The following is a 26,646-nucleotide window of genomic DNA, read 5'->3' as shown; positions in this document are numbered from 1 at the left end:
GATTTGTGGGAGATCCACATATTAGAGCAATGCTAGGTAATTCCATACCTTTTTTTAAATTTAGTAATGGTACTCATCTGAAATAAATCATAGTGTACCTCTGAAATAATCATAGTGCAAAGGCAACAATAAGGCAAGACCCAAATTTATGAACAATTCAAAATGAAAATATACAAATAAAGGAATAAAACTGATATCTTGTTTTCTCTATTTGTAACATCATCAGCATAATATTTACCTTGCAACCAATTTCAACTGAAACCTAAGTTTACAGAAAAATAAAACTGAACTTCTGTTAAAGGATTTCATTCATTTATTCAAAAAAAACAAATCTTAAGTGCTTGCTGCCCTCCAGAAACTGTATCAGTGCTAGGCAAACAAGTATGATTTGGCTCCTGCCCTCATGAATTAAGTTACATTCTTTTTATAGCTTCCATAAATAAACATTTAATTTGCAGGCATAAATGTATTTAATCAGGATATTAGAGAAGAAAGGATGGACTGTAAGTGAGACGTTATTCATTAGATACAAAGGCAAAGCTCTTTTTAGCTATCATACATGTAACCTACTCTAGGCCTTGAAAACAAGCAAAGATATTATGTCTAAATAAAATGAAGGGCAAAGATTAACAGCTATCTAACCATGGTGATTAGTATGGTCAGGCAAATTGTAATATTCCAGAAATGAAAACCTGACTTCCTTTTCACCAACACATTTCTTATAACTGGATTACCCAGTAACTCCCCCTACCACCTCCCACAAAGACAAGCCAAAGTCCATGGAGCCACTCAGTGGTTTTGATTGATTGACTGATTGTATTTGTAATCTAAATTCTTTTTAAAACTTTTTGAAAATAGCAAAATCAGAAATAACCTAAGGAAAGCTGAGGCGATTTCTTTGCCAAGCCACAAAAAGCAAAAATGCAATGTGTTCCCATGCCCTTTCTGTCATTTCAACTTTGTAGAGTCAACTTTGTAGACTCTCAGACTGGAGAGTCTCCCTAGTTTGTGGCACTTAAACTTAAAAAGAAAAGCCACAAAGAGAGAGAAGAAAATTAATCTGATTGCCAAATTTGAATCACTTATATGTACGCTCCGAAAATCTATACTTCTACACCAAGGAGAATTAGCCAGAGAAATGCTAGAGATGTAACACGTGTTTGCAGTCACATAACTAATGATTCATGAGGGAAGAGCAGATACAGAGCAGTCAATCTAATGTTTGGGGGATAATTTTATTGATGACCTACCTTAGGAATTAGTTTTCTCTCACATGAGCCAAGGTATAAATTTCTGATTAAATGGTATCTGTAATCATTGAAGCATAACGCCAATTAAAATAACCACTGGTGGTCAACCAGTGGTCAACAAAACCACCATTTAATTTTAATTATACAGAACTTGAAATAAATATAATGTATAAGAACGTATACACATACCATTGATCCATCGAGCTTCTGGATCATGGAGCACAAATTCTTTCCTGAAGAGGTCTTCTAAAGACAATCTGGTTTCTGATGAATTTGTGAGTTCATCTAAAATAAAGTAAATTTTAGGTTAGACACATTCTCCAAAGAAGACATACAGATGGCCAAGAGGCATATGAAAAGATGTTCAACACCGCTAATTATTAGAGAAATACAAATCAAAACTACAGTGAGATATCACCTCACACCAGTCAAAATGGCTATCATCAAAAAATCCACAAACAATAAATGCTGGAGATTGTGTGAAGAGAAGGGAACCCACCTACACTGTTGGTGGGAATGTAAATTGGTACAGCCACTATGGAGAACAGTGTGGAGGTTCCTTAAAAAACTAAAAATAGAGCTACCATATGACTCTGCAATCCCACTCTTGGGCGTATATCTGGAGAAAAACATAGTCTGAAAGAATACATGCAACCCAGTGTTCGTTGCAGCACTCTTTACAATAGCAACCTAAATGTCCATCGACAGAGGAACAGATAAAGGAGATGTGGTACATATATACAATGGAATATTACTCAGCCATTAAAAAGAATGAAATAATGCCATTTGCAGCAACATGGAAGGACCTAGAGATTGTCATACTGAGTGAAGTAAGTCAAACAGAGAAAGAGAAATATCGTATGATATCCCTTATATGTGGAATCTAAAAAGAAATGATACAAATGAATTTATTTACAAAACAGAAACAGACTCACAGACTTAGAGAATGAACTTATAGTTACCAGGAGGGAAGGATGGGGGGAAGGGATAATTAGGGAGTTTGGGATTGACATGTACACACCGCTATATTTTAAATGGATAACCAAGAAGGACCTACTGTATAGCACAGGGAACTCTGCTCAATGTTATGTGGCAGCCTGGATGGGAGCAGAGTTTGGGGGAGAATGGATACATGTATATGTATGGCTGAGTTCCTCTAGTATGCACCTGAAACTATCATCAACATTGTTAATTGGCTATACTCCAACATAAAATAAAAAGTTTTTAAAAGTCTTAAAAAAAAACTAATGAATTATACTATTTGGACTACTTTGCTTTAAAAATATGTTAACTAGATGACAATATAAAGTGGAAATTTTAATGGTTTTTGGCATTAGAAGTTTGTCTGTTCCATGATACTTTTCAATACATTAAATTTTTTTCAATATTAAAATTGTCTTCAGCTACCACAAATTTAAGAGATCAATCCCTTGTTATGTAGTGATATATAATATGAAAGCAGTTAATAATTTCTATTGTGCATTGTGCCCCAAAGCATACATTTTTCACTGTTTAACCATAATCCAGCCCAATACTTTCCAAAATCACTTCAACATATTCTCTCTAATGATAAATTTACAGTTTTGTTGTAAACACCAAAGATGAAGAGGTAAAGGTTCCAAACAAATATGGTCAATAAAACTTCCCAACTTGAAACGAAGTTCACCAAATAAACAGAATAAATACCAAAATTCCACAAATAATTACCACCCAACAAATACTAAGTGGACTTAGGAGTTAAATGTAAAAACTCAATATAATGCCAGAATATGAATGAAAAGCACATGTTTATATTAGTCCCTGACACATAAACTAGGTGCACTTCCCTTTTAAATCCCAAAATCTAAGAAATGGAAGGACAACACAGTTTAAGTACCAAAATTAAGCATAGCAAGCATACTTTTAGACGAAAGAGGCTACAGATAAGTTTGTGATATTTCATTTTCTTTGCAAAATAATATCATTGTTTATTTACTGTATAAAATCATCTTTGTGACCTCTCAGCTGTGACCTTAACTCTGGCTGAAAATAAAATGTCAACAATATATGCTAACCTCATTAGATATTGTTTTTTTTAAAGTTCGGTACTTATTGCAGCAAGAGCTTTGTTTCTTCCAGCTGAAAAGCTGGGGCAAAGAATCAATAACTTCAAATGCAGTTTCTTCCAACATGAATCAACCATGTAGTTAACCCACAAAATAACTGTTCAGAAACAACTGAAAAAAATATAACAAGTGGAACTAGTGAGAATTGTTTGACCCAAGCCTAGCATAAGACATGATTATATACAGATTTGCAAAACAAAATGCCCCATTTGACAGTCTGACACAACAAAATTTAAATTTACCTTATTCATTCAACGAATAGTAGGGCTCTTAATTTTCAAGGTGTTAAGTGAAGTATTGTAAGGTGCAGGAGACATATCTATGCCCTGCCCCGAGGGGTTCACACAAAGCAAGAAAGAATATGATGGATGTCAGAATGAGGATACAGAGTACTGTATGAGCTCAGAGAAAGGAAGGAAAATATCTTGCAAAAACAATCAGAAAAGGCTTCAGTGAAAAATGTAATGGCCAACTATCATTCATTGCTGGTGGGAATGAAGAATGGTACAGATACTTGGAAGACAGGTTAGTGGTTTCTTTAAAAACTAAACATATAATCTAACAATTGTGCTCCCTGGTATTTACCCAAATGAGCTGAAAACTTACAGCCACACAAAAATCTGCACATGGATGTTTATAGTAGCTTTATCCATAATTGCCAAAATTTGGAAGCAACCAAGATGTCCTTCAGTACGTGAATGGATAAACTGTGGTCCAGACATTGTGATACTATGAAGTGATAAAAAGAAACGAGCTATCAACCATGAAAAGACATGGAGGAACCTTAAATTATTAATTGAAAGAAGCCAGTTTGAAAAGACTCCCGACTGTATAATTCCAACTATGTAACATGCTGAAAAATGTAAACTATGGAAACTCTAAAGATACTAGTACTTAGAATACATGTCATTATACTGTTGTCCAAATCCATAGGATGTACAACAGCAAGAGTGAACCCTAAAGTAAAATATGGACTTTGGGTGATAATGATGTGTCAATGTAGGTTCATCAGTTGTAGTAAACATATCATGTGTGGGATGTTGACAATGGGGGAGGTTTTACCCATGTGAAGGTAAGGGTAAATGGAAAATCCCTGTACCTTCTGTTCAATTTTTCTGTGAACATAACATTTCTCTTGAAAATAAAATCTATTCATTTTTATTTTTAAAAGTTAAATGACCTGGGCCTTACAGGTTTCAAAAGACAGAGAAAGGGAATGGCATGGACAAGTGAAGGGCTGAGAGCATTTTAGAAAAAAGAATGACTGCTTTTTGTTTGACATAGCAAAAAAGCTTTGATGCTAGAATTAATTTTCTGTCATAGGAGTTTGGGATTTTAATCAGATGAGCTAACTTTATCAGGATTTCAGAAATATATTTATTCTGTGAGATATCTCAATAAGACCAGATTTTGGTATAGACATGATTTCACAATTTAAAGTTTCCTGAGATTATATAAATGCACCCTAATGTGTCCAATACAATCCCTTTAATTCTTAGATGATTATATTTTACCATCTCTCTTTGATATGAATTTATTTAGTTGATTCAATGAAATTTATATAGGTAAAGGTAGGAGGTAGGAGTCTAACTTTCAGTGGGAAAGTAGATTATGATAGCACAATCTATTAAATAAATGATCCTTATCAACTGAATTGAAAAATTAACTATATTTTTGCTCCTAGGTAAATTCCACATATTTTGTTTACTGTATCTTTTGGGCATATGTAAAACAAACAAAAAACCACCTTGTAAGGCAAATGCAGCACACCATACAATCTTATTTTCAAATACTTTTTTCAAATATTATTTTGGCAATTCTCAAACGTCTGTTCTTTCATATGAGCTTAAAAATCATATTAAAATCCACCAGAATGGGAATCTTATTAAAACAGCATTATATATACACAGCGAATTGGAAAACTTTAAACTTTAGGTACATTAATTGTGTTTCATCTTCTATTTTTCATATAGATCCTTCACATTTCCTATTATATTTACTAGTAAGTATATATGGTTTGTTATTGTGAACAGAATATTTCCCATTGTTATTCTAAATGAGTTTATACACACACACAGAGTTAATAATTATATTATTCACCATATCACATTTTCTTTAAAATGCCAATGGAAATTAAATCTTTTATTTTTCTACATATTCAATTCTATCATCTGAAAATACATTTTCTCCTTTTCCTAAAGTTTAAATTTATATGTATATATATTTATATGTATATCTGTGTGTGTATATATATGCATTTATATGTATATATGTGTGTATATATACATTTATATGTGTATATACACACACACATAATATATATATAAAATTTTCAGGTATTGCAGATTCACATGCAGTTGTAAGAAATAATACAGAAAGACAAATCCTTTATACACTTCCTCCAGTTTCCATCAATAACATATGATATCTTGCATAAACAATATCTCAAAAAGAAATTGACATTGATACCCTCCACCAACTCTATTCAGACTTCACCAGTTCTGCATGTATTCAGTTGTGTACATATGAGTATATGTGGCTGTCTTTAGTTCTATGCAATTGTATCAAATATGATGAGCACCAGTAAGGCAGAGAACAGTTCCATCACCAGAATCTCCTGTGTTGCCCTTTTATTGCCATAACCTTCCTCTGCAACCTTTGGCAACCACTAATCTATTTTCCACCTTAAAGATTTTGTAATTTCCAGAGTGCTATGTAAATGGAATCATGCATTATATAATATTTTGAGATTGGCACAGATCCATCTTAGTTGTTGAGTGTATCAATACTCCGTTCCTTTTTGTTGCTTGGTACTATTCCAGGACATGAAGGTATCAGTTTGTTAAACTATCCATCTGTTGAAGGAAATCTGGGTTATCATTTGTAGCTTGGGGTTATTATGAATAAAGCTGCTATGAACATTAGTTAGAGGTTTTTATGTGAACATAAATGTTCCTTTCTTTGGGATAAATGCCAAAATATGCAATTGCTGGGTCACATGGTGCACATTTAGTTTTGTAAGAAAATATCGGATGCTTTTCTAGAGTAGTTGTACCATTTTACATTCTCACCAGCAATGTAGAAATGACCTAGTTTTTCTGTGTTCTTGCAAGAATTTGGTGGTTTTTCAAAAAAAATAAGCCATTCTGATATATGTGTAATGATATGTCGTTGTGGTTTTAATTTTCATTACCCTAATAGCTAATGAACATCATTTAATGTGCTTATTTGTGATGTTTATATCCTCTTAAGTGAAATGTCTGTTCATGTCATTTGCCCATTTTCTAATTGGATTGTTTTGTTTGTGTGACTGTTGAGTTTAGAGTCTTCTATTCTAGATGCAAATCATTTGTTGATATGTCAACTTCAGATTTCCTCCAGCCCTCTACCTTGTCTTTTCATCCTTTTAAAAAGGACTTCTGCAGAGGAAAAGTTTTTTAATTTTGATGAGATCCAGTTTATCATTTTTTCCTTTTATAAATCACACTTTTATTGTCAAGACTAAGAATGCTTCAACTAATCCAGAAGATTTTTCTCCTATCTTTTTTCCTAAAAGGGTAATAGTTTTATATTTTACATATAAGTCTCGGAATCATCTTGAGATACTTTTTGTCTATCATGTGAGGATTAATTACAGGTTCATATTTTATTTTTGTTTTTTGCATATTGGATGACCAATTGCTCCAGCACCATTAAAAAGCATTTATTTCATTTTAGTGAATTATTTCATTAGCTCGAGTGTCAAAACAATGTTGAATAATAATGATGAAATAACAATCCTGCTGTCTTCCTTTATTATGGCAGCATCTTTAATATTTCATTATTTAATAAGATAGTTTTTCTTGATTTTTGGAAAGGAATCTGTATCATGCTTAAGTAATCTGTTTTTATTCCTATGTCACTTCAAATTTTTATTTGAAATTATAACTGTCATGATACGCTTCCAACCTTTTATATAAACATAATTTTCTCCTTTAATGTGTTGATATAAAAATTGTACAAATGAAATTTCCTATTTCCAACCACCCTCTACTTCTATAACAAAATCCAACTGGTCATGGCAAACTATTATTACTTTTCTACTGCTAGATTAATATGTTAAATGTTTATTTAAATGTTTAGATTTTTTAATGAATTAAACTAATGGTCCATTATTTTTTTTTCATTTTGTATTATCCCGATCAGTTAACATTTTAATAATTTTATGAAATATTCTGAACTTCATTTATTTTCTATAATCTGAAATAATTCAATAATTTTAATAGTAAGGATTTTTTTTAACTCCAATTGCCCCTAGAATTTCTTATAAAATCAACTCATCAAAGTAATTCAAACTATTGTGATTAAATTTTAAATTTAAACAATAATCAGATAAAACTTACGGTTGAATTTATTTGTCTTCATTCATTACTGAATGAACTGTATATACTTCATTACTTCATTCCTTTTTCTGGTTGTTTCCTTTTTCCTTATTTCTTTGTTCACTTCTTTCCATTCTTCTTAGCTGCTAGGTACTATCCCTGAGGTCTCCTGAATTTTTCAGTCCTAGAAAAGAGACTTCTTCCTTCTACATATAATGAATAATTAAGCTTCTGTTTTAAGAGCCTTGGAGGTTGGTTGTTTATCCCCTAGCTCCTTTTATCTCCACATCTCATCACAGTCTTTTGGAGTGTTCATCCTTTGTAATCAATCATCCCTTTTCCAAATGCCCCTCCCCAAGCCCTAGTGGGATATCCATTTGGAGGGGAAACTTAGGCTCAGCAAACTTAAAAGATTTTGACAAAGTTCACATGGTTAGCAAGAGGCAGGACTGAAATGGGAACCTACATCTCTCTAACTTATTAAGCTCTACTGTCTCTCAAAATAAGTTTTCTTTTCTCGTTCTCTATAATATTGTGTTAATTAGTTTTTTTTTTAATGTACAATTTTATAAGTGATAGTTTAAGAATATTCTTATTTCCTTTTAGCCACAAGAATCCTTCTCCTGTACCCTCTCCAGACTTTATTAGCATCCCATTCTGCTCCAACCTGCTCATGAAGGTACCATTGCCACAGTCTTTCTATTTTCTCACATAGAGCAGTGTCACAGCATTCATGAAAAAGTGGAGCTTTTTGTTTGTTTTCTTCAAGAAATTGTCTATAAAATGTCAGCCTGAAACTCCAAATTTACCCTCTGCTCATTGTTGCACTCTATTTAGTATTAATATTAGTAGCATCACCTATCACACCTCATCAGCAAACATTTATAACCCAGCTGCAACCTGATCTCTCAGGAACTTAATTTATGTTAGAACCATCTGAAGAAATCTTATATTTGATACATTTTAATAATGTTCTCTCTATTTTGACTCTACGGCCCCACTTAGCAAACAGAGAATCCTGGGCACCATTTCTTCATCCCAATCACTCACATCGAACACTGAGAAGGTAGCTTAAGAAGGAAATTGGTATTAGATTGTAAATAATTTTAAGAGATGATTCCTCATGTAAAGCTCCTTTCTTACAAATCTTCAGAGGAAGGAATTCTGAAATCAATACCTATTTCCTAATATCAACATAATATTACTTTTTTTTTTTGGCCACACCTCACGGCCTGTGGGATCTTAGTTCCCTGATTAGGGATCAACCTGTGCCCCCAGAAGTGGAAGCACTGAGTCTCAAACACTGGACTGCGTCTCATAGACTTTATCCTTCACAAGTATGGTACTGGGTAACATATCATCTCTAGTTATTTTGTAAATAAATATGAGATATCTTTTGATGTGTGTGCATATGTACATATATATATGTATATATATATATAAGTGTGGATACATGTGTGAAAGTCTGAAAACCTAATATATGTTGATAGTTGCTATTTCTTTTTCTTTAATGTTTGCTGTGGTTTTGTCATATATGACCTTTATTATATTGAGGTAGGTTCCCTCTATGCCCACTTTCTGGAGAGTTTTTATCGTAAATGGGTGTTGAATTTTGTCAAAAGCTTTTTCTGTATCTATTGAGATGATCATATGGTTTTCATTCCTCAATTTATTAATATGGTGCATCACATTGATTCATTTGCATATATTGAAGAATCCTTGCATCCATGGGATAAATCCCACTTGATCATGGTGTATGATCCTTTTAATGTGTTGTTGGATTCTGTTTGCTAGTATTTTGTTGAGGATTTTTGCATCTATATTCATCAGTGATATTGGTCTGTAATTTTCTTTTTTTGTAGTATCTTTGTCTGGTTTTGGTATCAGGGTGATGGTGGCCTCATAGAATGAGTTTGGGAGTGTTCGTTCATCTGCTATTTTTTGGAAGAGTTTGGGAAGGATGGGTGTCAGCTTTTCTCTAAATGTTTGATAGAATTCACCTGTGAAGACATCTGGTCCTGGACTTTTGTTTGTGGGAAGATTTTTAATCACAGTTTCAATTTCATTACTTGTGATTGGTCTCTTCATATTTTTTATTTCTTCCTGGTTCAGTCTTGGAAGGTTACACCTTTCTAAGAATTTGTCCATTTCTTCCAGGTTGTCCATATTATTGGCATAGAGTTGCTTGTAGTAGTCTCTTAGGATGCTTTGTATTTCTGCAGTGTGTGTTGTAACTTCTCCTTTTTCATTTCTAATTTTATTGATTTGAGTCCTCTCCCTCTTTTTCTTGATGAGTCTGGCTAATGGATTATCAATTTTCTTTATCTTCTCAAAGAACCAGCTTTTAGTTTTATTGATCTTTGCTATTGTTTTCTTTGTTTCTATTTCATTTATTTCTGCTCTGATCTTTATGATTTCTTTCCTTCTGCTAACTTTGGGTTTTGTTTGTTCTTCTTTCTCTAGTTCCTTTAGGTGTAACATTAGATTGTTTATTTGAGATTTTTCTTGTTTCTTGAGGTAGGCCTGTATTGCTATAAATTTCCCTCTTAGAACTGCTTTTGCTGCATCCCATAGGTTTTGAATCACCGTGTTTTCATTGTAATTTGTCTCTAGGTACTTTTTGATTTCCTCTTTGATTTCTTCAGTGATCTCTTGGTTATTTAGTAATGTGTTGTTTAGCCTCCATGTGTCTGTGTTTTTTAAGTTTTTTTCCCTGTAATTGACTCCTAATCTCATAGCGTTGTGGTCAGAAAAGATGCTTGATATGATTTCAATTTTCTTAAATTTACTGAGGCTTGATTTGTGACCCAAGATGTGATCTATCCTGGAGAATGTTCTGTGTGCACTTGAGAAGAAAGTGTAATCTGCTGTTTTTGGATGGAATGTTCTATAAACATCAAATAAATCTATCTGGTCTATTGTGTCATTTAAAGCTTGTGTTTCCTTATTAATTTTCTGTTTGGATGATCTGTCCATTGGTGTAAGTGAGGTGTTAACGTCCCCCACTATTATTGTGTTACTGTCGATTTCCTCTTTTATAGCTGTTAGCAGTTGCCTTATGTATTGAGGTGCTCCTATGTTGGATGCATATATATTTATAATTATTATATTTTCTTCTTGGATTGATCCCTTGATCATTATGTAGTGTCTTTCCTTGTGTCTTGTAACATTCTTTATTTTAAAGTCTATCTTATCTGATATGAGTATTGCTACTCTAGCTTTCTTTTGATTTTCATTTGCATGGAATATCTTTTTCCATCCCCTCACTTTCAGTCTGTATGTGTCCCTAGGTCTGAAGTGGGTCTCTTGTAGACAGCATATATATGGGTCTTGTTTTTGTATCCATTCAGCGAGCCTGTGTCTTTTGGTTGGAGCATTTAATCCATTCGTATTTAAGGTAATTACCAATATGTATGTTCCTATTACCATTTTCTTAATTGTTATGGGTTTGCTTTTGTAGGTCCTTTTCTTCTCTTGCATTTCCCACTTAGAGAAGTTCCTTTAGCATTTGTTGTAGAGCTGGTTTGGTGGTGCTGAATTCTCTTAGCTTTTGCTTGTCTGTAAAGCTTTTGATTTCTCTGATGAATCTGAATGAGATCCTTGCCAAGTAGAGTAATCTTGATTGTAGGTTCTTCCCTTTCATCACTTTAAATATATCATGCCACTCCCTTCTGGCTTGTAGAGTTTCTGCTGAGAAATCAGCTGTTAACCTCATGGGAGTTCCCTTGTGTATTATTTGTCGTTTTTCCATTGTTGCTGTCAATAATTTTTCTTTGTCTTTAATTTTTGTCAGTTTGATTACTATGTGTCTTGGCGTGTTTCTCCTTGGGTTTATCCTGCCTGGGACTCTCTGCACTTCCTGGACTTGGGTGGCTATTTCCTTTCCCATGTTAGGGAAGTTTTCGACTATAATCTCTTCAAATATTTTCTCAGGTCCTTTGTCTCTCTCTTCTCCTTCTGGGACCCCTATAATGCGAATGTTGGTGTGTTTAATTTTTTCCCAGAGGTCTCTCAGGCTGTCTTCATTTCTTTTCATTCTTTTTTTCTTTATTCTGTTCTGTGGCAGTGAATTCCACCATTCTGTCTTCCAGGTCACTCATCCGTTCTTCTGCCTCAGTTATTCTGCTATTGAGTCATTCTAGGTATTTTTCATTTCCGTTATTGTATTGTTCATCTCTGTTTGTGTGTTCTTTAATTTTTCTAGGTGTTTGTTTTTTAATTTCTAGGTCTTTGTTAAACATTTCTTGCATCTTCTCGATCTTTGCCTCCATTCTTTTTCCGAGGTCCTGGATCATCTTCACTATCATTATGCTGAATTCTTTTTCTGGAATGTTTCCTATCTCCACTTCATTTAGTTGTTTTTCTGGGGTTTTATCTTGTTCCTTCATCTGGTACATAGCCTTCTGCCTTTTCATCTTGTCTATCTTTCTGTGAATGTGGTTTTTGTTCCACAGGCTGCAGGATTGTAGTTCTTCTTGCTTCTGCTGTCTGCCCTTTGGTGGATGAGGCTATCTAAGAGGCTTGTCGATAGTTTCTATTAAAAGGCTAAATATTTGTTAACCAAATAGGATCCTACAATTATGGTTATAATTATGAATAACAGCACAAGGATCCAATGAGATGCACAGTATAATAATGACCCCAAGTATTTAAAGAACTGGAAACAGAGTAATTATTTTTTTAATTGTACAAGATATAGAATCTTAGCTAAAACTTTCAGCTTTGGCAACAGGAGTGTAGAAATAGAATTGACATTAAATAATTCTCTCCATGTTCTTTCCTCTGTTCTAGTCTATCATTTAAGATCATAGATTTCTATTGGCATTTCTGTGCTTTCTTCCAAAAATCCAATCTTGCTTTTAAATGGCCTTTTGAAATAAGTTGGCCACATAATCTTAGAAGAGAAAAGAAAATTCTTCAGTAATGAACTGAAGGAAAACTAATCTGTGACTTTCAGTACTTGGTTTCTCTTTACTGAAACTGTGTTACTTTTTATCTGGTTTACTCTTGACATCAGAGGTTCAGAAATATTTCTTTTAATTTAAATCTTATTTGAAATAATTTCCTGTTAAAACAGTAATGAAAAGAAAAATCTAATCAGGTAGTTATTCAGAATTCCCACAAGAAGAACAAGGCTATTTCCTCTTTCTGCTCCTTTGATTCTCTCTTTTCTCTGGATGTCCAATGTACCACCACCTTTATTTCCCACAGCTACATTTAAATCTCTATGCTTAAAGGTTATTCTCATTTCCCATGTTTAGTGTCACTACAGGCTAGTCTTCTAGTGCATTTCCATTTTAAAACATTATTGATTGTTCAAAGTTCATAGAAAGGGTAGCACCCCCGCCACCCCACCTTATATAACTGTATATATGAAAATATAGAATGCAAATCATAGCAGTCACAGCCAAATTCCAAATCTTTTCAAAATATTTGCTGATTGTACATTGCCTAGTCAGACTTTAAAGTTTTGTTTTACTACTTAACAGCTAAAGCACTAATTCCTTTCTTTTTTCCATCATTTTCCCATTCTTTTCTTTCACTAGGATGCTGAAATACAATACAGCAGACTGAATATTGTCAAAATTTATGTCATTTGAGATCAGATATAATACACCAAGTTCTTTTTAATGTTTCCTGATTTATCACCAAGAAAATGAACAAAGGGTTACTATCTCCAGTTAAGGAGCTACACATAGTTTGGAATGTAAAACTGGGGAATAAAAATACATATCACTGAAACAGAAGAATTACAAGGTATGCTCTGGTACAAGTTACATCTCTTTTCTTTTTTATTTATAAATGAAGATATATATGGACATCATTAGGCAAAGTACTCAGCTTATTTAATGTCAGCCATTGTCATTATTATTATTAAAATGTTAAAATGTATAGGTCAATATAAAGCAAATTTGAATTTTAAAATTTCAAAGTCACAAAACAAAATGTTTTCTCTTCCTTTGGAGTTTTTGTTTCTTTCATAGTTCCCTTCAGCCCAAATATTTCCATTATGTTCTTGGATGTACCCTACCAGAAGTACAGTATTGAGTTGCATGTTTTAGTAGAAAAAGTTAGTGAAATGTAAAATTCACTCAGAAGTCTCTTTTTGAAAGAAGAGTATTTGGCTATTTTGAATTTGTAAGGTCAAATATATGGATCACACAAATAAATTATAAATCAGTCTTGTCAGTGAAGCAGCTTGTCACTTAGTATTTTGAACACCAATTCATCCACTCAAGCAAAAGCACAAAGGGAATTAGTGCACTGTATGCCATCTGTTTTATAGTCCCAGAAAATTACCTTTGTTCCTCTTGGTATGCCAGGAGTTTCCTTCCTCTATCTCTTTCCTTTGCCTTTTCCTACTCTAATATCTTGTTGTGGCAACAGCTAAGTTTCTTGAATAAAAGGCCAATCAATTCCTTATCTTCATCAATTCTATCACCTAGAACCACTTTTGACTCAGATTAACCCTGTACCTTATAAAGTCTAAATTATATATACCCTTCAAATTGAATTTACTTCCTAAATCAGATTATCTGCCAATGAATGTTCTTTCTTTCTCAAGTATATTTCCAGCATGTAGCTTTCATATAGAAAGCCACATTTTAATTATAAAAAGTCATTTAAAAATTCAGCTATGTGGAAAGTTACTAAATTGTAACTAAAGCTGGGTCTGTACTGAATGGAATGAAGACAGCTGGCAAATAGGGTATTATATATTTATTTAACTGTCACTTTCTTCCCTCTCCCAACTCTGCCCTTTTTTTTCACCATACATGGGGAGAATTTTTAGGGAATGTACACTGAATACAAAATACTGAAATACAGATTACAAGAAGTTTGCCTTCTACGATCCATTCATCTTCTCAAAGTTTCCCCACAGACAGTTATGAACTTATACTCCCACTCCCTATACTCGAACAGGGACAAGCATTAATGCTGAAATAACAGTAATCAGAGCTAGGAGTTCATATTTTAATCCTAGTTAAACCCTTAAGTAGTGCATAGGCCCTTGGCTAGTTCAGTCCATCTATTTAGGAGTAAATTTCCTCATTTGTAAAGAGAAAGGGTTGGACTAAATTACACTGTGGCTGGCTGTGTTCTAGAAACTCTAAAGCTCTCTTAGGACAGAGAAAGGAGAGGGGTAGATAGGGATTATGTGGTTAAAACTCTTCAACCAGAACAGCTCTGCTGTTGACATGTTTGATTTCTTCATATAGAATTTTATTGGGTGTACCCCTCCCCAAACACACACAAAGGCCCATAAAGTAGCTTGCATCTGTAAGATGCCCTAATTTCTGTTATATTCTGTACTAGTTCTCCTTATTTTCAGCAGAGACTCTTAAGTGCTCATCAAAATAAGGAATGTACTTTCAGGTTCTGAAGGACTTATTAAATTTTACCTCAAACTTGTCATCTCTTGAATAAATAAATCAAGAGCTTTATGATTTACTCATAGGTTTAATTAGTCAAATTAGTCAATTATTCAAAGTGCTAATCATACTCAATCTTCTTCCTGAGACTTTTTCCAAATTAAATCTCCTGAATTTGAGTAGAAAACCTAAATGTGAGAAATGTACTTGCACAAAGGCCTTTCACATTGCGAGTAGAAAAGGCAAATTATAGACTGATACACATATACACATAACACACACCTTACACACACACACACACACACACACACACATGCTAGAATGATGTCTTCTTTATACCCTAATGTGTTATAGCTCTACTTTGGGCCTATGAGCTCTTATATAACCAAGTTTGAGTTCCTCCCTCAGGCATACTTTTTATTTCAATCACATTACCATTAGCAAATTTTTGTTCCATATCTCTACTACCCTACAGGAGAGCATTGCAGAGCATAATCTGTGAGCAACTGTGGACAGCAGTCCTAAAAGTCAAAATTATATTCATAGTAATACTAAGGCACATCGTCCTTTTACACTGGGTTGAAATTCTCACTCCTGGAAGCAAAACCAAAGGTGGATGCAATTACAGACACCTCACTGAGAGTCAATACTGTGGCATAAAACTATACGATAGTCTCTATTCTTTAGTCTTATAAATGCTCAAAAAATGCTTGAAAAATCCTATTCCAGTTAAGAACTTCCTCAACACAGTTCTAAAAATTGTTCATTTTATTCAGTCTCCACCCTTGAGATCTTTTCAATATTTGTGTAGTGAAAAGGGAGTTATACCTCCTCCCCTCTGCCGCCCAAAAATCACTTCCCCTGCATATCAACATGGTACTTGTTCCAAGGAAATGTATGTGGGCAACTGCTTGAGTTATGTACTGAACTAACAGTTTTTTTCCTAGAACACCATTTTTAGTGGAAAAAATGAATAACAAACTATGATTACTTAGACTTAAGGATTTGGCAAATGTTTTCTTCAAAATAAATAAAATGAGCCTCTCACTTAAAAATCATAACTGTTAAAAAATAATACATAAAAAAATTTAAAAACACAACTGTTTGTTACAAACTATAAAATTCAAGCTTTCAAACAAAAATTGAATTTTGCAAAACTTGTGTTCTCTATCTTGAGTTTGACTACTTCCCAGTACTCTTCTAGTGAGATTTTTCTAGTTATACCATCAGTGATATTAACTGTTGTTTTTAATATTGTGTAATAAACTCTAACAACATTTGCAAGATCTGTATAACTCAGTGAACTAATATTTTCCAAATGACCAATGCATAATGTTACAGAATCGTGCATAGATAAAAGATCCTTTTAAAGTGCTAGATGGACCAATAGATTTTAAAAGCAGAGTACTGATATTTTACGGATATGGTTTCAGGTTTCACAATGCAACTAACCACTGAGGATCTACCATTTATCAACTTCTCAAGAAGTATCAAGAAAGAGCATCTATAATTATGTGAAAAAGCTATTAAAAAACTCCCTCCATTTCTAACTACGTATCTTTATGAGGCCAGAATTCCTTCACATGCTTTAACCAAAGCAACTGATTCCAAAAGAATTGACACAGGAGTACGTACGAGAATCCTGTAGTCTTCTATTGAGCAGACATTAAATATTTGCAAAAACATAAAATAATGACATTCTTCTCACCAATTTTTGAAAAGGTAACTATGTTTCATTATATATTATGTATATTTACATGTAATAGTTTTATTTTGCCATTTTAAATGAATTAACAGATATTTTATAAAAAGTCTGAGAAAGTAATTTTTAATTTCTAATCCAGAAAATATTTATAGGTATAATTCAAATGCCCAAAAGCACTTTTGTGCCCTCAATGACTTGTTAGAGGTCCCCACACTAAGCTCTCCTATGTATACTTTATTGTGTAGTTTATTAAGTTTATTTTACCCTCATTTCAAACTGCTAAGGTTATAGTAAGTATTACTCTAGGTCTCTACAGATGTGGACTCTCTTCTCGATTTGGTAATAACATCAGATTTAATGATCATACTACATTATGTTATTATTTGTTATGTTCATCATCAAGAACTTCATGAAATATTTCTCTGACAGTCTCTATTTTTAATACAAGAGTGAATAAGTAGATAAATTTGTCACTGGTCAATATTTAGTGAAAACTTAGTTTGTACTGATAGTGTAAACTATTATGCATCATACAATAAATGGAGGAAACAGTGTAAATGGTAAAGATATAAAACCTATGCTTGATGGTTTCAAATATAACAAGGAACTCAGGTTGATCACAAATGACAGAAGCCAGCTGCATATAAATTGGATCAGTAAAGTCTGTTATTAGAGTGATATCAATGAACATAAAGGAGTAGACTGCTCCAAGAGACTGTTTTCCCACGGTAACATCAAAAAAAAAAAAAAAATACAAGCAAAATTGTCAGAATAAACTGTCAGAATTCTGGAAAACAGTCAAATGTTTACAAAACACAAGCAAACACTGAATCAAGAAAAAGGCAACTTAAAAATAATAGGAAGGCTTGTGGAATTTTTATTTGCCATTACCCCCATCCTCTCACTGTCTTGGTGGCAATCTTTGAGTCAGCAGCCTGCATTTGGAGTATGGTCCTGGTTCTAGAGGGAGCAAAGTAGATCTTATTCTCAAAGAGTTGTGTTTGCCTGCTCTAAACTGTCTCAACTGACACAAGGCATTTATTTTTGTTACACCTGATCCAGAACAATCAGGGCAGAAAAGCAATGGGTATTCCTCAAAAACATCATAAAGCAAATGAATGAGCCACAGCTACATGGGGAAAAAGACACAGTTAAGACATAATATAGGGAACCCAAAGCTGGGAGGCAAAGCTGGAAAAGAGTTTCTTTGGGAAATTAGGCATTCAAAATGCCTACATATATTGGAACATTTGGAAAGCCACATTCATGCCCAGAGCAGGATGCATGCTCAAAAAAGGTCTGAAAAGACCCTAAGTTTTCACCTCTGGCTAAACTTTAGGCTCAGTACAAGCAGGAAGTGAAGGCTAAGACAGAATTGCAGATGATCTGAATAAGTGTCCCAGCACAGAACTAATTTGAAAAGAATGAGAGTGTTTTGTGGTCCCCTCTTTTTAAAAAAATTCTGCTTTTTTTTTTCTTTTTTTTCCTCCCTGCCCCTCCCCACCTCTTGAATCCTAACATTCAACGAAATCTTTGTAAAAACGTGAGCTGTACATAAACTAAAGGAACAGAGACTTCAGAGACTACACATCACACAGGATACTGACTTTGCAAAATCGATATATCAATATTGATCAACTAATCAATACATCAATATCAATATCTCTATCTATCTATTTATCCATATATCACTACATCCAACAACACCAGGATACATTCTTTTCAACTACATGGAACATTCTCCAGGACAGACCATATGTTAGGCCACCAAACAAGTTTCAATAAATTTAAAAATATTGAAATTATTCAAAATATGCTCTCTGAATGAGATGGAATGAAAGTAAAAATCAATAACAGAAAGAAAACTGGAAAATTCACCTGTATGAGGATGTTAAACAAGACACTTTAAACAAGCAGTATTTCAGAGAAGAAATCACAAAGGAAATTAGGAAATACTTTGGGACAAATGAAAATGAAAATACAACATACCAAAACTGATAGGATTCAGTGAAGGCATTACTCACAGAGATAAATACCTCCCCTAAAAAAGAAAGATGTCAAATCAATAACCTAACTTTACATGTAAATAAGTAGAAAAAAGAAGAGGAAATTAACTGAAATCTAGTAGAAGAAAGTAATAAATATTAGAGTGATGATAAATGAAATTAGAGAATAGAAAACCAGTAGAAAGAATCAATAGAATCAAAAGTTTTTTCTTTGAAAAGATCAACACAATTGACCAAATTTTACTTAAGTTGACTACGATAAAAAAGAAAGAAGATGCAGATATAATAAGTCAGTTATGAAACTGGGAGCATTGCTAAAATTTTATAGAAATTAAAAGGATCATGAGAGAATACTTTGAACAATTGTATGCTAAAATATTAGATAACTTAGATAAAATGGACACATTTCTAGAAACACGTAAACTACCAAACTGACTCAAGAAGAAATAAAAAATCTGAACAGACCAATTATTAGTAAGAAGATTGAATCCATAAACAAAAACCTCACAACAATGAAAAATGCAGGAACAGATGACTTCACTTGTAAATTCTACCAAACATTTAAAGAAGAATTAGCTCCAATTCTTCTCAAACTCTTCCAAAAGCTAGAAGAGGAAGGAATGCTTAATAACTCACTTTATAAGGTTAGACTATTCTGATCCAAATCCAAAGAGAACACATGAAAAAAATGTTAACATTCCTAATGAATATATATGCAAAAACCCTCAATGAAATACAAGTAGCAAATGGCAGAATGACTTCTTTTAATTGGCCAACCAAATTCTCCAGCATATCAAGAGGATTATGAACTATTAACAAAGAGGATTATTCCAGGAATTTAAGGGTAACCTGACCAAAAAAAAAAAAAAAAAAAAGAGGTAACGAATGTAATATACCACATTCATAGAAAAAAAGAGGAAAAACACATGATCATCTCAATTCATGATAAAATGCATTTGACAAATCCATCACTCTTTCTTTTAGAAACATTTTAAAAACTAGGAATGAAAAGAAACTTCCTCAACATGAAATAAGGTCTTTATGAAAAGCCCACAGCTAAGGTGGTAGTCAGTGATGAAAGACTGAAAGATGTTGTTCTGTGATCGAGAACAAGACAATGATGTCCACTTTCACCATTGCTATACATAATTATACTGGAAATTCTAACCAGAATTCTAGCCAGGGAAGAAAAATAAATAAAAGACAGCCAATTTGGAAATGAAGGTGTAAAACTATCTCTATTTACACACGCCATTGTCTTCTATATACAGAAAACCCAAAGAATCTACGACAATCTTCTACAGCTAATAAGTAAATTTAGAATAAAGGGTTTTGAGTGTTTATCAACACTCAAAAATTAGTTGTATTTCTATACGCCAGCAATAAGCAATCAATAAAAGATATTAAGGAATTAATTCTAGCTACAATCACATTCAAAAGAATGAAATACTTAGGAATAAATTTAACCAAGGAGGTAAAGAATTTACATTTAAAACTATAAAACATTGCTGAAAGAAATTAAATATATAAATAAATGGAAAGACAACTAGTGTTTAATGATTGAAAGAATATTTCTAAGATGGCAATATTACCCAAAGTGATCCACAGATTCAATGCCATCAATATCAAAATCCCAACTGCCATTTTTTTTTTTTTTTTTGCAGAAATGGAAAAGACAATCCTCAAATTCATATGGAATTGTAAAAGGCCCTGAATAGGAAAAAATAAAAAACTAAAAAAGAAAACAAAGTTGGAGCACTCACATTTTCTAATTTCAAAATTTACTACAAAGCTACAGTAATCAAAACAGTGGCGTGATACTGGCATAAGGTTAGACGCAGACTGATGGATTACAATTGCAAGTCCTCAAATAAGCCAATATTATCTATGATAAATGATAATCAACAAGGGAGGAAAAAAAAACATTCAATGGGTAAAGAACAGTCTCTTCAACAAATGTTTCTAGGTGAAATGTATGCAAAAAATGAAGTTGGACTCCCCACCTTACACCATACCCAAAAATTAACTCAAAATCATTCACTGCCCTAATGCTATGAGCTAAAACCATAAACCTCTTTAAAAAACATACAGGTAAATCTTCATGCCTCTGGATTTAGCAATGGATTCTTAGATACAATACCAAAAAAGATAAGCTGGGCTTCATAAAAATTAAGAAGTTTTGTGCATCAAAGGACAGTGTCAAAAAAGTGAAGACAACCTACAGAATAGAAGAAAATATTTGCAAATCATATATCTAGCAAGAGATTAATATCCAGAATATAGAACTACAACTCAACAACAATAAATCAAACAACTCAATTAAAACATGTGCAAAAGACTTGAATAGACCATTCTTAAACGAAGATACACAAACAGCCAATAAGCATATGAGAAGATGCTCAACAACACTAATCATTCGGGAAATGCATATTAAAACCAAATGAGATGTCACTTCAAACCTCTTGGATGACAATCATAAAATAAATGGAAAATAACAAGTGTTGATGAGGATGTGGAGAAACTCGTAAATGTATATATTGCTGTTGGAAATGTAAGACGGTGTAGTTGCTGTGGAAAATAGTCTGGTAGTTACTCAGAAAGTTAAACATGAATTAGCACATAGCCCCGCAATTCCATTCCTGGACATATACTTATCAAAAAATTGAAAACAAGAACTCAAAAAAAAACCCAATGCATGTACACACATGTACATAGCAGCTCTATTCCCAATAGCCAAAAGGTGAAAACATTCCAAATTTCCATCAGTGATTGGATGGATGGATGGATGAATCAATGAATGGATAAACAAATTGTGATACATACATACAATGGACTACTATTCAGCCATAAAAGGGAATGAAGTGCTGATATGTGAAAACGTGGATGAACTTCTAAAACATTATGTTAAGTGAAAGAAGTCAAACTAAAAAGGTCACATATTGTTTGATCCCATTTGTATGAAATATTCAGAATAGGTAAACTGGTAGAGACAGAGCTAGACTGGTGACTGTCAGGAGCTGGGGCAAGTGGAAAATGGGGAGTAACTTCTTAATGGGCACAGGGTTTCCTTTTGGAGTGATAACATGTTTTGGAACTATATAGAGTTGGTGGTTACACACATTGTGAACATACTAAATGCCACTGAACTGTTCACTTCAAAGTGGATAATTTTATGGTATATGGCATTACCCATATGGTATAACCCATATAAAAAAGTAAGTTCATTGGCGTTGTTTCCCTAATATTGTATAATTGCTGGTGTTTCTCTAGAAAAAAACAGGGTAGGCTGTGAGTCTAGGATCAGAGGTCTTCTACACCCCATGCAAAAGTCAAATTATTACGCACAGATTTAAGGCACAATTTTCCATTTAAGTAAGGATGTTTCCCAAGTCTAGCTTCACTGATTCCAGTTTTTCTAGAGAGTTTTCTCAGTTGGAACTTACATTCAATTGAACAATCTTAGACCAAGAGAAAAGAGTGTGAAAAAAATAACCCAAAACAATGAACAAACACTGAAATTGTTCCAAGATAAATTTTCATTTTGCAGAGCAAAGGCAGAGAGTGGGATATTATTTAGTTTAAAATACTGTTTAACTTAAGGGTAATTTCTTTTTACAGATGTTGTATCTTCTCATACCTAATGAATGAATTCTGGAATGAGGTGGCTTCAGTTACACTTCAAAGCCACTTCAAGGCCAAGGAACTGGATATTAAAAGTCCCTGGCAAATAATTGCATATTAAAATATCCCCTTTCAAAAATACAGGGGGCTAATGTACGCTAATTTTTTTTTCCATGAGGAGGGGCAATTGGATACAACACCCTCACTTAAGGAAACTTTCCCTCTCAAAGACCAGGCTATTTTGATCCCCCATTTTTCCCCAGGCTATCATATTCCTAAAGCAAGTATTTCTTTTAAAAGAAGGCAAATAAAAAATATGACAACATATTTAAAGTTGTACAGTGACATGTAAATAGTTTTGATACACTGTGGTTTACGAAAGAAAAGGTTCACTTACATTTTATCATGAGTGTTTGAAGTTTTAGAAAAAAATATGATAGCTGAAAGAATTTACATGTACACTTTCCAGTCACCTACTTCTGTCACTTCTTCCCTAACTACCCCTTGGCCACCCCAGCTTAATTCCTTCTTTGCTTTGCATTCCCTTTTGGAAATATACAGAATTAATTCACTCATTTAAAAAAAAAAAATCAAGGCTCAGAATAAAAGCACAGTTCATTTTGCTCTCTCTTTTTTTTTCTCAAATGTTTCTTGCCCATACTTTGCATAGGTACAATATAGAGCTTAACTTAACTTTTATTTCAAAGGTTAAGACAGGTGCTAGAACCAAAATGGCCTGGGATAGGGACCCAGCTTCCCCATATTCTAACTGTGTGACAGGCAATTTACTGTAACTTGTAACACTCAGCCAAATAATGTAGAATATGAATAAATTAATAGTATCTATTTCATGTTAGGGGTGCGATGATAAATAAAGTAGTACATTTAAAGCACTCAGTACAATACCTGGAATGTAACAAGCAGATAATAAATAAATGTTACTTATTAAAACAGATTCTCTTCTGACTCTTATAAAAATGAACACATTATAATGTAAACTAAATCCCTTATTTATCTGATTGGACAATACAAAAAGATGAAAATAAGTAAGGAAATCAAATCTGACTTAAAAATAGAAATGCAACTATAAAGCAAAGACAAAAAATATAACTACTCTGACTTTATTAGTGACAGAGAAAATTATTTTTTATTTAACATAAGAGATAAATCTAGTACAAAAGCAACCACAGTCCATGTTATCTGGGGGGAAACTGTTAGAATCTGTCACTGTTTTCTCTTTGGCAGCCTGATTATGCCTGGGTAATACCATATTAAAATGTGTTCATCTGTGCTGTTCTTGGAACAACAAGCAGAGACAATTTAGCTTATGCCTATCAATACAACATATCTCTCTTTTTAATTCAACAAAATAAAATAAACGATTTGCATATTGGTGGATGTTGATGTTTACAAGTGAGTAATGCAAATTTCAAAATATGTAAAACATTATTTCCCCCTCATAAAAGCATAATGGGATATTTTAATCGCTGCTTTGACATTTTAAAACACAGGTCAGATGCTTAAATGACACCTTTTAAATTAGAGCTGCCAAGAGATTGCTTGAAACATAATATAACATGACATTTTAACTAACTATAACCAGGAGCTATTATTGTCTCAGAATATAATAGTAACCAGAATAAATTCATTTTGAGTTTTTGCATAACAATAACAAATCAGATGTCACCTGTCCAATAAAGCACTTAATTTTATCAACTGTTTTCTCGAAAATTATCTTTTTTATAAATAGGGACAGATTAATATTTTTAAAGCCTAATTTGAAAGGGTCAAGACATTCCTTTAAAAAATGTGGGGGGGCGGAGTCAATATGGCATATTAGGAGGATGCAGAATTTGCATCTCCTCAAAACTAGGGCACCTACCAGGCAACGGTGGGGGACCACGGACACCTAAGGGGATGGCAGGTACCCCAGTGACCGGTTGTTTCAATTATAGTTTTATTTTTTCTAATATAATTTTTATCTTTCTAATTTCATTTTGTTTTTTATTCTTTGATATTGTACTGCTCCTGTTTTTCTTTCTTTCATTTTTTTTTTTGTTTTTTGTTTCTTTTTAACCGTGCCATGAAGCTCACAACATCTTGGTTCCCAGGCCAGAGGTCGGGCCCAAGCTCCTGTGATGGGAGCTCTGAGTCCAAACCGGTGGAATAACAGAGAACCTCAGACACCAGGGAAGATTAATCACAGTGAGGCCTCCTGGAGGTCCTCATCTCAGCACCAAAACCCAGCTCTATTGAACTGCCTGCGAACTCCAGTGCTGGATGTCTCAGGCCAAACAACCAGTAAGACAGGAATAAAGCACCACCCATCAAAAATAAAAAAATTAAACTACAAAAGATATGTTATACCTGAAAAAGAATTCAGAGTAATGATAGTAAAGATGCAAGGTAAAAACCTACAAGACCAAATAAATGAAGAAGAAATAGGCAACCTACCTGAAAAAGAATTCAGAGTAATGATAGTAAAGATGATCCAAAATCTCGGAAACAAAATGGAGAAAATACAAGAAACAGTTAACAGGGATCTAGAAGAACTAAAGAGCAAACAAACAGTGATGAAAAACACAATTACTGAAATTAAAAATACTCTGGAAGGAATCAATAGCAGAATAACAGAGGCAGAAGAACGGATAAGTGAGGTGGAATATAAAATGGTAGAAATAACTGCCAGGGAGCAGAATAAAGAAAAAAGAATGAAAAGAATTGAGGAGAGTCTCAGAGACCTCTGGGACAACATAAAAGCACCAACATTTGAATTATAAGGGTCCCAGAAGAAGAGAAAAAGAAAGGGTCCGAAAAAATATTTGGAGAGATTATAGTTGAAAACTTCCCTAACATGGGAAAGGAAATAGTCAATCAAGTCCAGGAAGCCCAGAGAGTTTAATACAAGAAAAACCCAAAGAGAAACACGCCGAGTCACATATTAATCAAACTATCAAAATTTACATACAAAGAAAAAATATTAAAAGCAGCAAGGGAAAAGCAACAAATAACATACAAGGGAATCCCCATAAGGTTAATAGCTCATTTTTCAGCAGAAACTCTGCAAGCCAGAAGGGAGTGACAGGACATATTTAAAGTGATGAAAGGGAAAAACCTACAACCATGATTACTCTACCCACCAAGATTCTCATTCAGATTTGATGGAGAAATTAAAACCTTTAGAGATAAGCAAAAGTTAAGAGAATTCAGCACCACGAAACCAGCTTTACAACAAATGCTAAAGGAACTTCTATAGGCAGGAAACACAAGAGAAGGAAAAGACAAACAAAAAAAACCCAAAACAATTAAGAAAATGGTACAGGAACATACATATTGATACATATTGATAATTACCAAAAATGTAAATGGATTAAATGCTCCAACCAAAAGACACAGACTGGCTGAATGAACACAAAAACAGGACCTATACATATGCTGTCTACAAGAGACCCATTTCACCCTAGGGACACATACAGACTGAAAGTGAGGGGATGGAAAAAGATATTCCATGCAAATGGAAATCAAAAGAAAGCTGGAGTAGCAATGCTTATATCAGAAAACTAGACTTTAAAATAAACACTATTACAAGAGACAAAGAAGGACACTACATAATGATTAAGGGATCAATCCAAGAAGAAGATATAACAATTGTAAATATTTATGCACCCAACATAGGAGTACCTCAATACATAAGGCAAATACTAACAGCCATAAAAGGGGAAATCGACAGCAACACAATCATAGTAGGGGACTTTAACACCCCACTTTCACCAATGGACACATCATCCAAAATGAAAATAAATAAGCAAACATAAACTTTAAATGATACATTAAACAAGATGGACTTAATTGATATTTACAGGACACTCCATCCAAAAACTACAGAATACACTTTCTTCTCAAGAACTCAAAGAACATTCCCCAGGATAGACCATACCTTGGTCACAAATCAAGACTTGGTTAATTTAAGAAAACTGAAATTGTATCAAGTGTCTTTTCGGGCCACAATGCTATGAGACTAGATATCAATTACAGGAAAAAAATTTCTGTAATTACAAACACATGGAGGCTAAACAATACACTACTAAATAACCAAGAGATCACTGAAGAAATCAAAGAGGAAACCAAAAAATACCTAGAAACAAACCTATGGCATGCAGCAAAAGCAGTTCTAACAGGGAAGTTTATTGCAATACAATTCTACATCAAGAACCAAGAAAAATCT

The 26,646-nt window shown here is 33.4% G+C and overlaps 1 protein-coding gene across 1 annotated transcript in view; it reads right to left on the bottom strand.

Moving 5' to 3' along the window:
- The window catches only part of DPP10 (dipeptidyl peptidase like 10), a 676,003-nt gene that overhangs the window by 479,715 nt on the left and 169,642 nt on the right, over positions 1-26,646 (bottom strand). The window contains exon 3 of the mRNA XM_082397857.1: positions 1,440-1,535. Coding sequence (XP_082253983.1) covers positions 1,440-1,535 — 96 coding nt within the window. The remainder of the gene's footprint in view (positions 1-1,439; positions 1,536-26,646) is intronic.

This window comes from Balaenoptera borealis (genome assembly GCF_965194805.1).
Source record: "Balaenoptera borealis genome assembly, chromosome: 6".
In the NCBI taxonomy this organism is placed as follows: domain Eukaryota; kingdom Metazoa; phylum Chordata; class Mammalia; order Artiodactyla; family Balaenopteridae; genus Balaenoptera; species Balaenoptera borealis.
The sequence above is the reverse complement of the archived record's forward strand: the minus strand, read 5'-3'. Positions and strand labels throughout refer to the sequence as shown.